This window comes from Lathyrus oleraceus, chromosome 3, assembly GCF_024323335.1.
Source record: "Lathyrus oleraceus cultivar Zhongwan6 chromosome 3, CAAS_Psat_ZW6_1.0, whole genome shotgun sequence".
Lineage (NCBI taxonomy): Eukaryota > Viridiplantae > Streptophyta > Magnoliopsida > Fabales > Fabaceae > Lathyrus > Lathyrus oleraceus.
In genome coordinates, this window is record NC_066581.1 from 230,445,519 (window position 1) to 230,457,587 (window position 12,069).

At 34.6% G+C, this 12,069-nt stretch overlaps 2 protein-coding genes across 3 annotated transcripts; both read right to left on the reverse strand.

Moving 5' to 3' along the window:
• Nucleotides 1-226: 226 nt before the first annotated feature.
• On the reverse strand, nucleotides 227-3,077 carry LOC127126487 (probable nucleoside diphosphate kinase 5). 2 transcript variants are annotated; one of them, XM_051055419.1, is made up of 5 exons: nucleotides 2,035-2,220; nucleotides 1,446-1,676; nucleotides 1,131-1,238; nucleotides 935-1,044; nucleotides 227-817 (listed from the first exon to the last, which is right to left on the reverse strand). In XM_051055419.1, the coding sequence occupies exons 1-5, from the start codon at nucleotides 2,082-2,084 to the stop codon at nucleotides 480-482; spliced, it is 837 nt and encodes a 278-aa protein (XP_050911376.1). In that variant the 5' UTR covers nucleotides 2,085-2,220; the 3' UTR covers nucleotides 227-479. The 2 variants fall into 2 exon arrangements, with proteins under 2 accessions (XP_050911376.1, XP_050911377.1); XM_051055420.1 differs by lacking the exons at nucleotides 227-817; nucleotides 935-1,044; nucleotides 1,131-1,238 and adding an exon at nucleotides 2,833-3,077 and having other exon boundaries at nucleotides 1,528-1,676; nucleotides 2,035-2,556.
• A 28-nt stretch (nucleotides 3,078-3,105) lies between these two features.
• On the reverse strand, nucleotides 3,106-6,915 carry LOC127126486 (transcription elongation factor SPT6 homolog). Its single transcript, XM_051055418.1, has 6 exons — nucleotides 6,780-6,915; nucleotides 6,111-6,226; nucleotides 5,920-6,024; nucleotides 5,488-5,632; nucleotides 4,236-5,410; nucleotides 3,106-3,616 (listed from the first exon to the last, which is right to left on the reverse strand). Exons 1-6 carry the CDS (start codon nucleotides 6,790-6,792, stop codon nucleotides 3,329-3,331), a joined length of 1,842 nt encoding a protein of 613 aa, XP_050911375.1. The 5' UTR covers nucleotides 6,793-6,915; the 3' UTR covers nucleotides 3,106-3,328.
• Nucleotides 6,916-12,069: the final 5,154 nt, after the last annotated feature.

A 12,069-nucleotide genomic window follows, 5' to 3' on the forward strand; every position in this document is an offset into this window, starting at 1 on the left:
AAACCATAATTTTTCACAATATCATTTAATACAATCTTGTTTGATACATCATAAATTTGAACACAAAATAGACTACAATGTCATTTGAGACAACCTTGCAATCAAAACTAAATATTTCTTCAATAAATTAGTTATTGACACAACGATAATTCATACATCAATTTGATTTGATTCCATGTCTTTTGATACACTTCATATTACATGAACTTGTGGACAATAGGAAAAAAATCCAAGATAATATCAGTTATAGTATAAAAGATTTATCAATCCCACATATAGCTGTATCAAATATCGTTATCTATTCTCACGATGTTTATCTAAGGCTATGAGAATGGTTTGATGTCATGGAGTAGGAAAAACAATAAAATTAGTTTAGATAATTAGAACACGAGAACAAAGTGTAATTTCCGTGTACCGTTGCTACTTAGAGAGTCAAGATTTGTAGTCGTAACGAGGCATTATTTTCTGACCTAGGACTCTTAAATTAAAGGTACTGCACCAGCAGCTACTGCACCAGATGCTCCTGATGAGCCACCAGTAGCAGGGCTTCGCATTGGCACCATTGCAGCTACTGACCTAATGGAAGGTGCTGAATCATTTTGTGGATCATCGATGTGCCTTTGAAAATATGCCACAAGCCGGTCAATATCCTCAAACATCTTTTTGCGGAACCTGAATCCTTTGGGGTAAAGACCAATGTACTCATGGTGTGGATTTGTACTTCTTATGGAAGTCAATACAAATGTGCCAGGATGTTCATGACAGATGCCAAAACTATAAACTATGCGCATTAATTCATCGTGTTCTGTAATTGCATCTGCCATAAGAATTGGTGAGGCAAAGGTTTATGATAATTCGAATATAATCTTTCTCAAAAGAATACTTAAATAAGCAAGTATCTTTATATTATGAATTCTCGAGTAAAATTACTCACCTGGAGCGAGCTCGTCGAAGAAAAATAGTATCTCTCTTTGTGCAGATTTGGTAGAGTCTGAACCATGAACACAATTTTTTTCAGTGTCCAATCCACATTTTGCTCTAATGCTGTTCAAATTAATAAACAAGTTAAGCATAGAGAAATCGATTAAACAAGCAAAATTAGTTTGATTAGTAAACATGTTTATGGAAACCTGTGAGGGTGAGTAATCTTGGCCTTGCTTGCATCAGTAGGACCCATTAAAGCGCGCCAATCAGCAACAGCATTATCCTTTTCCAAAACCATGACTAACACTGGTCCACTGATTATAGTTATGGAGAAGCAAAAGAGAAGATTAAAGATGATAAAAGACTATAAACATGCAATTAAACAGAAATCATACGGATGAACCGATAACATTATCAGACATAGTGATGAAGCTAGACATGTGTGCTTATTGATCGAATCCATTAGCAATATGAAAAAAAATTGCTCAGCGGAACGGAGTTTGGCCTTAAAATGGACGAACCTTGTCATGTATTTAACTAGGCTTGAAAAGAAGCTTTTTGAAGAGTGTTCTGCATAAAATCTTTTCACAGTCGCCTCGCCAAGTTGAACAATCTGTTCCTTGACAATGCTGAAACCATATTCTGAAATTGTTCTCTTGATATCATCTGTGTAGTTACCGAGCAATCCATCCGGCTTTATGATCGCTAAAGTTCTCCGCGCTTTAGTACTTCCATCGGTAGAAAAGCTGCAACTGTGAAAACGTCATACGTCAGTTAAGCATATCAATTTGATATTACACACATCAGATAACAACAATCAAGATTTATCTCACTGAATGGGGTCGGCTACGTAGATCAAATTCTGCCATAAAATTATCATGGCCTGTACAGTGGGAGGTTCCCCTCCGCACCAGCTCGAGCAACCAGGCCTCTTATCTTATTAGTAAACTATAAATCATATTCGACAGTTGTCGTTCGATGAACATATAATCGAAATTTTAATGTGAAAACGAAATGCAGAGTTCCATAGTCAAGATCAACTACAATTACTCTAATAAATTAATAATCCACATTTTATCATTCAAATGAGTGGATTTAAAGAGAAATTACAGATGAATGTGAATGCTCTGTGGATTCCGCCCGGTCAGTTTCCAGACCATCCATTGTCTCCGGCTTTCTTGGATCCAGTTCCCCAACCAGAGTTTCCCTGTTCAGCATCGCTTGGACCAGCACCCCAGCCACTTTTGTCCCCACCACTAGCTCCACCTCCCCATCCACTTTTGTCACCACCACTAGCTCCACCTCCCCAGCCACTTTTGTCACCACCATTAGCTCCACCTCCCCAGCCACTTTTGTCACCACCACTAGCTCCACCTCCCCAACCACCTGGAAATGCTTCTCTTCCAGGGGAATTTTGAACCTTAGCCCCTGGGAAGTTGCTTAAACTGTCATCCCCGTCTTTCACAGCAGATCCCCATCTGGTTGCACCGGCACGTCTTTCGTGGTTGGAGTTGTGTCCTCTACTATTATTACTATAAGAACCGCGACCACGCCCTCGACCACCACCATATGGACGAGGCAATCCACTAGGGTGTTCATCTCGATTCCCATTATTTCTGTAATCAGGTCGTCCTGTAAAAATAAAGAAACAGTTAATTTTGAATAAAAAGAACTAGAAAAATGACATGCGGAAGCAATTAGTTGAATGATATGTGAACTGCAGACAAAGAGAACAGGTAGATGTAGAACAAAATGCACAGAAGAAGGAACCAATCAACATGTTGATAACAAGAGGATTCATGATAACTAATTATATTTAATGTCAAAGCAGGCGCAATACTAGCAGAAGAAATCCAAACAAAATAATTAGATTCACCTCAAACTAGAGCTGAATTTAAAATCTCATACCTGTTCTGGAACCAGGAGTAGAAGACCGGTCCCTATCATACGAGGGACCTCTCCAACCACCCTCGCTGTTTGAACCACCCCAGCCACTACCCACAGATGCTCCTGATGAGCCACCAGTAGCAGGGCTTCGCATTGGCACCATTGCAGCTACTGACCTAATGGAAGGTGCTGAATCATTTTGTGGATCATCGATGTGCCTTTGAAAATATGCCACAGGCCGGTCAATATCCTCAAACATCTTTTTGCGGAACCTGAATCCTTTGGGGTAAAGACCAATGTACTCATGGTGTGGATTTGTACTTCTTATGTAAGTCAATACAAATGTGCCAGGATGTTCATGACAGATGCCAAAACTATAAACTATGCGCATTGGATTCTCTTCCTTTTCGGTCTTCAAAAGTTCATCAACTTCTGTTTTCAAACCCGTCCTGAACTTGCGATAATTTAACATTGCTCTTAAATGAGTAACCAAGGGATCAACATACCGGTCCATAACCTAAGCAATAATGAATAGGAAAGAGTAAGTCATAGTGACACAATAAAGGTGTCCAGAAAGCCAGGTGGAGTACCTTACCTCATCTAAATCCTCAAAAGTATCCTCTCCAATTTTAAGAGTCTTTCCAATTCGAAGTAAGCTTGTGATGTCCTTGAGTTCCTTGCCGCCCTCAATTATCTCCTTGTGGGCATACACTCCATCGTGAATTTTAAGAGTCAAAGTAAGGTATGAAGGACCCTTAGAATTAGGACGGAAAATACTTTCACCAGGATCCTTGTCTGACAAGAACTGCATAAAGACAGGTGAAGTTAAGCATGCACATAACCATCCATTATACACAAATTCAATTTGTCCTTTTTCCTCGTAACTAGCGCATGCCACTTAGAAGACAGTGTTTTAGAGATAAAATCTCAGTATTGTATAAATGTTTTTACTAAACTTTGTTATTGTTATCATCTATATTAATTAATATATCAGTAGTAGTTCTCACATCAAGAACATAAACCAACTTTACAAACTAGAACTACAATGCTTTATTCAAATCTATGACATCTAATTAGCAAAAGATGAGTGAGGATAATAGAAGCAGGAGGAAATACTCTTTTCACACTTATTGGGAAAAATTGTTCTAGGTTCCTAACAAAATGTGCACTAGGTTCCTGACTAATTAAAAAGAGCATGTCAACATATTTATTGCTAAAAGGAAAACAAATTATTAAGAAACCAATAGAGGAAGGCCCTTGTTTCTGTTTTTGGTCAGATATATCTAGGGAAATAATAGCAAAATTGTATGCATTTACGTGTGTGTGTGTGTCTCTCCAAAGAATAATACATACAACGAATCAAGAATCAATCCAATTAAGCCTAGAAAATGGTCAATACAGCATGAAGTTACTAAAAAGCAAACCTCAATTGCTTCATCAGTAGTAATATTCTGAAACCGTGGATGAACAATCATCCTAGGCTTGAAATGCTTCTTTGAACGCTCCCTTTCTTTCCTAATTTTGTCTTGCTCATTCGGCAAGGAACTCCGGTCTTCGTGGTAATATGGATCAAAGTTGTGGTTGTGATGTAACCGATCACTTCTCATTTCACTTTCTTTACAAACAAGGAAGACTTGATACCTGTTTTTTTGGATTGACTTGATTTTACAAGTGAGCATGTCGCCTTCATGTAGCCTATCAGATAATTCAATTATATCTCTCAAGTCATCTGCATAGTCTTCTTTCATGAGGATTCCGGTCATTCCGGATTCAAGCCCGCATATTGCTCTTTGGGCTTGAACTCGGCGAACCGTAACCTGGACCATTTTACCTTCGGCAAGAGTCTCTTCAGTCTCACCTGAAATCATATAGAACTCCTCATCCGGACTTGGTTCTTCATATTGCTTACGCCAATCCTGAAAACCTTGAATCAATTCTCTTTTTATATCATAGAGAGTTTCAATCTTGTCTTGACGATTATTTCCAGAAGCATATTCCTCAACATCCAGATTTTTCAAATAACTAGGTCGATCTCTCACATGTTCTATGGCCATCTCTAGGGCATCATCGTCATCATATGCATCACCAGTGCCGTCTTCATCATAGACATCTTTGGCCAACTCTTGTGCAAGAATATAAGACTCTGGATGAATTCGTGTATCATCCAGCAAATCAATAAATTGGCTGCTGCTAGCAGCTAATCCACTTCGCCTCACACGCAAGAAACCAACCGCGTTGACAAACACCTTTTTACCAAGTTGGTGTTCGGTCAAAAAGTCCTTCCGGGTATAAATTGAGCCGGCTCTAACTAGCGATCTTTGCAAGGATGCAGCCTTCCGTGGACCAAGCCCCGAAATAAATTGTAACGGAGCAAATAACCACTCATGACTTATTGCTAAATTAATGTCTAAGCCAGCCTGATTGGTCACATCTACCATAATCTGCTCAACTATCCCAATTTTATCATCCGGGTTGAGAAAACTCTCCCAAGGGGTCAGTTTCCATGACAATATTTCCTTTCTGGGCCCACATAATGTTGCAACCATTGCCAATGGGTTCTGGAGAAATCGACCAAGAGCAACAGCCCGCCTCACTATACCTGTCAAAGCAACAAAAATAGGATTAGTTATAGGATGCATTAGATGAAGGGCAGCATACACCTAACACAATATTTACCTAGCTGCTGCGAAGGAAGTTGTTCAGAGGAAATTTGGGAATTTTCGTAAAGACGGGGCAGAGATTCGTCTCCATACACTATACTGAGCCCGTCCATTTCATGCCCAACATCTCTTGGGTTTTCCTCGACCATCTTAAAAATAACCTGATTGAAGAAAGTAGAAACCAACAGATGAGACCCACAATACAACAGCAGCAGAAGTCTTTCTCAATAGGGGGCAAAAAGTAATCATAACTCTGACTGAGGACACCATGACCATGCCATTTTATACAGCTTAATAGACCATCAAATGTTACCCAGCAAAAAAGTAAACATGTACCAATTGTACTCATCAAATAAATTTATACCAACTCTTACCAACCCAAAAAATAACCAAATAATCAAACAAAGGACACATTTTAATGATTATGAATAAAGTTACAGATGCATACCATGTGTCTAGCACATTTAAGAACTTCTTCAGGGGTATCGTACATGGCACATGTGAAGTTAGAAGCCACCTCTTCTGGTGTTTCCTTTGGATCTATGAACTCATGCTGTAGAAGAGGGCAGACAATACAAAACCTTTAGCTTATGTTTATGGTCAAAAACAAAGAGCAGTTCTAAATTCAAACATACGTACCAGCTTAACTACAGATAGACATAATCCGATTTGCTCAGAACTAGACCCAAACCTGCTTGCAACCTCCCACAGACCTGCCTTACTGAAAGTGCTATACATTGACTTCCGTTTTGGCACTGCATTCGCATTGCATAGAAACGTGTTAAAAACAAAATTTTCAGACCCAAAAACAATTCTTGTTACGCATAGTTAATATTGTGATTCATGTGAGTATCGTCGGTATGACGTTCTTCACATCCAGACTCTCGTAATTTAAGCTAGCATATTGAACACGTGAACAAGCATAAATAGAATAACAATAACAGTAAACAAATTATATATGTTTATGAAAGTAGTAATAGCACTGAAATATAATTTGATAATTAAAATGGTAAGATAAGAATAATATCATATAAATTTGGCAATTAAAATAACAACTAAATAAGATTAAAGGTAATTTAGTAAAATGACATGTAAAAGCTTCAAACAATAAAAATGACATTAATAAATAATTGAAAGAGAAATCAAATTAAACCTCAAAATTAAACTGTAATTTGCTCAAAATGGAGTTTTTAATACAATACAGAAAATAAAACCTTGTTGAAAATTAAATGTTGCAATATAAACTTGCTTGAAGATAAACACCAAGCTTAACACTAATTATTTATAGGAGGATTTTCGATTACTAACAGCCACAGATCATGTATGAATAATGGAGAAAGTGGGAGAAGCCTTCAAGGTATTGCTGTTAGTGGGTGAATTTTTGGGTTTCTGAAATCCATGACACAGTCTTGGCATTTTCTTCCGATTTTTGCTGTTTTGTTCCGTTTTCGCGCATAAAATCTCATACTAGTTAAATACCTAACACAACCACAAAATACCAATATAATATAATAAAAAATAGATAAAATAATCTAAAATACTATGTGAGGTATTTTATGGTTATGAAATAGGAGGTATTATCCGCTATACTTTTTGACTCAATCTCAAAGTCCACTACGTCTATTTTTGCTTAATATCAATACATAAAATGAGAGAGAGAGAAAATGATATGGACTATTCAAATCTATTAAAATGAGTGTTGTCTGATCTAAAACATAACAGACTAAATTTTCAAGTGGAGATGGAAAATGGGAAAATAATGGTCGAGTAAAATTATTTATATGTATTGCCGCATGATAGATAATAATAGGTGGGTAAAATAAGAAGAAGAAAAGTTCTGATGACATAAAATACATATAAATCAATTACATTTGTTTGCTATTCTTGTGATCTCCATATATACATATTAATTGAAGAAGATAATTTCAAGTCAGAGACGCGTAAAATGAAATGGAAAAGTTGAGACAAAAGAGATCTCATGATTTTGGTGAATCTACTCATATTAAGAACAATTATTGTAATACCAAATTGGTAGCATTACAATGTACATAACAGGAAGAGTATAAAAGGATGTAAAAATGGAAAGAAAGAAAACGTTCCCAATGGTTGTAATATGCAAAAATGGAAAAAGAAAAGAAACATCATAACTCCATACAAAAATAGACCATAATTTTTCACAATATCATTTAATACAATCTTGTTTGATACATCATAAATTTGAACACAAAATAGACCACAGTGTCATTTGAGACAACCTTGCAAACAAAACTAAATATTTCATTAATAAACTAGTTATTGACACAATGATAATTCATTCATCACATTTGATTTGATTCCATGTCTTTTGATACACTTCATATTACATGAACTCGTGGAAAATAGGAAAAAAATCCAAGACAATATAAGTGCAATCATCAAACACTGACTTTTGTTCTTCTCCATTTAAACCTTCTTCTTGATCTTTTCATGCCTCTTTGAACTGAATTTTACCCCAAATTCATTCCCAAGTTCGTTGTCAATGTCCTTCCCAAATTCTCTTGAGTAAGCCATTATCATTTCATAATTATTGCAATTTGTTGGAATCTTTTAATTTCCATTCCTACTTTGAACATATCCAACTTCATCAACTTAGATAAGTAGATCACAATTTTCCACACTCTACAATTAGGTACAAAATAAGAATGAGTTAAACATGTAGAAAATAATGAAAAAATTAAATATTTTCTACCCATGCATTTCAACATCTTCAGAACTTTTTCTTGTGGTTTTGAATGGTGTTTACAACCAACGTCTTCATTGCTTCATTGCATCTACATCTGGATAAACTCAATCCACTTTAGTTTCCAATTGATGAAGTTTTGCTTTCTCCCATTTTTTCAAACCCTAAATCGAATGAAGCCCAGGATGGAGATGATGAATGTCGCATGGGATGGAAACAATGAAGAAGAAAAACGTATGAACAATATGAAGAATAAAAAATTATGAACAAGATGAATCAAAACATATTGAACCAAAAGACGATGAAGATGAAAAAGTATGAACAAGAATAATCAATTATGGAAGAATACGTTAGGTAACTGAGATTTTGTTCCTCAGTGGACATATGTTGGACACGATGTTAGGGCAATTGGTCCAACTTCTTAAACTCTTTAAGACAATACTATGACATCAATAAAAACACAAAGTAGAAAGCAATAAAGAAATAAGAGATCGGTAACTCAGTTCGATGAAGTCACATCTACGTTTGGGGAGCACTCTACCTAAGAAAGAAAATTCACTACTTCGAATTAATACAATTAGTTTTCTATGAACATCAATCTCGTGATATTTAATGTCTCTTCCTAATCCTAGTGACTTTCTATTTAGAACTACTCCTAAAAATAATAAAGTTTCCTCTCGCTTACTTGATAAAATCAAGGGGAAAAGTTATGTTATATATAAAGCACCATGTACTAAGCCCTAAACCTAACTCATTTGTCTCCAAATTTAATTTTTCATTTGCGTATCCATATTAATCCCCTAAACCAAACTCCATTATGTTTTTCTTGTTGTTGTTTCTATTGTTGTCTCTGTTATTTTGTTGTTGTCGTTATTATGTTCTTGTAGTTGTATTTTAGGAATAATTTTTCAATGTTGTCATGAAAGCAAAGATAAGGTGATTTATTGCTTGCTTGCCTTGGTTGATAACATTGAAAAATTTATTCATAATCATAATTAGAAGATATTGCATCTAAAAAAGATAATGGTCTATGGTAGGGAGTTGTATTTGATATTTCTTACCGTTCATCAATTTTTTGTTCAACAAAAAATGTTACGTATTCTCTTAGGGGAAAAGTCACTTATGGACACACTTCGATTCCGAGCAACTAATGTTTATGATTTTATTTATTTTAAAATGGGACCCTTATTTTATTCTATTTATTTATTAAAATTTAAATTAGATATTCCCTCGGTGTTGAATGCTAACTAAGAGGAACACTAATAGTGTCTTTACACTACTACAAACAATATATTTTATGACAAAACTTTCACCTCACCCAACTAAAAATCAAGGTATAATGCCAATGAGCGTCATGTTTTATTTTATTTTTTAATAAATACCACATATTCCCTCAGTTTCTAAATTTAACCAAGGGAAAAAATAATCCAGGACATGCTTCGAATCCCAATAATAATAGTTTATGTTTTTATTTCTGTAAACATGTTGCCTTTCTTTTTACTTTTATTTTTATTTTTAAGTTAATGATCTATTGCTTCGGTTATATTTAATAACCAAGGAATTAGATTATCAGATTCTACTATAAAAACACTTGTTAATCAGATTTTACCATAAACCTAACTTATATGTAGCTACTTCAAACTTGTGCATTCTTTGGGAGGGATTGCAAGACAAAAAAAAAATCTTCAATGTTCTTCTATCTTGTATAAAATATTTTTTCTGCTCTTACAATTCATTCCAACATAATGGTGTTGATGTTGTTGTATTTTTGGAAGAATGTTCCTATGTTGTTAATCAAAGAAATATTGAGAAATTTATTGTTTTCCTTGGTAGACGACATTGAGAAATTTATTCCTAAACACAATTATCTTATTTTCTTTCATGCGAAAGTATTTGCCATGAAAACATGTGCTCAAGATAATGAAATCTCTCTGGGATTTATTGTAAGTGCAGAAAAAAAATTATGGGTTGGAACAGATAACTTATCAGAAATTTTAAAAGATTTGTTGTTATCCAAGAATTCATTCTCAAAACCAGGATTTGTTTAAACAATTTATTTTAATATTATCTATAAAGAATATAATTTTAAAAAAAACTTTTCTCCCCGGTTACAGAAACCGAGAGGTATGTGGAACTTGGGATGAAACCTATTTTGTGTATTTTTTATTTAACAAGAAACATATTTTACCTCGTTTTTGAGTAATAATCGGGGGGAAATATAAGTGTATTTATTGAGTTCATTCATCATCCTTAAACAAATATTTGTCGTCCATTTAATTAATATCAACGATCAGGACACTACCATTAGTGATCCACGTGAATCTTAAAACCCTTGTTAGAAAAACATTATGAATATTAAAAATTGATAATGGAACATTTGATATGAAAACTTTAAAACTTAAAAAAATATTTATTTTATTTGAAATTTTTTCTCTTGGATGGATTGCAAGAGCAGAAAATTATTCGTGGTCAAGGTTTGTGTCCTTAAATAATCATATAATTGCATATTTATTTTAGTTGTCTAATATTTTTTGTTTTATATCAGACATTTGATCTTCCTTAAGATCAATGAAATGAGGATCCTCAATATTTGCTCTTCTCCAATATATCCAGCATTTATTCTTCACCGATAATGATGACGATAAATCAGACTCAAGAGTTTACCTTAATATTCTTTGAAACAATGTAGTTTGTAAGCAAATTAATTTATTAATATTCTGTGTAAACAATGTAATGAGTATTTAAAAAAAAAGAATATATATATTTCCCCTCGATTTTGTTCATAAATTGAGACAGGTAAAGTGACATATTTTCATAAATTGAGAGGGGTAAAGTGACATAAAAAAAAGAATATATATTTCCCCTCGGTTTTGCTTAAGTTATTCTAAAACCGAGGGGTAAAGTGACATATTTTAATCACGCTCTTCGTTACCTCGCCTTTGTAGCTGAGGTTAAATAAACTTCGCGCCCGATGATACATCTGTTTTTTGTAGTAATGTTAATTTTATTCTATTTTTTAATTAAAATATAAATCAAATATTTCCTTGGCTTTTACTGTCAAATGAGAGTAAAACTCCCAACAACATTATTTTCCAAAATCATAATGTTACCATCATTTACTTTAGTTTTCTCCAAACTTTTTGACCCCTAGCGAACAGAGCATCATAGCAACTAATCTTCTTAAAACTTGTCTTCGAAGACAAACCAAACTCCATCTTCTATAAACAAAACTAAACTCCAATTTTCAAGTCGAACAAAGTAAACAAATGGATACCCCCTTCCCTTTAAAGTGTATTTTATGTTGGACCTTCACAGAAGGATATTTGCCACCCATCAAGGAAATTATATGTTGAACCTTCATGAAACGATCATTATTGTCCCAATAGGAAATTATATGCTAGACCTTCACTGGAGAGTCCTTGCCACCGGTCGAGGAAATTATATGTTACACCTTCAAGAAAGGATCGTTGTCGCCCCTCGAGGAAATTAGATGTTGGACCTTCATAGGAGGATCCTTGTTACCCCTTGAGGAAATTCTATCATGGACCATGACTGAGGTGTTTGTGTATGACCTATTACTGAGGTTTATACATGGGAGGCATTAGACCTTCTAGCAGCCATCAAATGGGTGCATTAGCTTAACTTGGATGGACTGGACTTTGATATTGATTAAAAAAGCATGGAGGATAATGAATAGCCAACAACTATAATTGATTTGTATGTCTTTTATGTCATCATAACTTTGCTTCTTATTATTTCACCCTCTATTTTCTATCATGCGACAATACATATATATAAATAATTTTAGTCCACCATTATTTTCCCATCTTCCACCTCCACCTGAAAATTTAGACTCTTATGTTTTAGATCAAGAAAGTT

Coding starts and splice junctions, on each gene's coding strand:
- LOC127126487 (XM_051055419.1), bottom strand. CDS start 2,084: ATGGTCTGGAAACTGACCGGGCGGAATCCACAGAGCATTCACATTCAT. Junction 1,239..1,445: donor CTAGTTAAATACATGACAAG/GTTCGTCCATTT, acceptor AACTATAATCAG/TGGACCAGTGTTAGTCATGG. Junction 1,045..1,130: donor AAGATTACTCACCCTCACAG/GTTTCCATAAAC, acceptor TAATTTGAACAG/CATTAGAGCAAAATGTGGAT.
- LOC127126486 (XM_051055418.1), bottom strand. Junction 5,633..5,919: donor TTAAATGTGCTAGACACATG/GTATGCATCTGT, acceptor TTCTTCAATCAG/GTTATTTTTAAGATGGTCGA. Junction 5,411..5,487: donor ACTTCCTTCGCAGCAGCTAG/GTAAATATTGTG, acceptor TTGCTTTGACAG/GTATAGTGAGGCGGGCTGTT.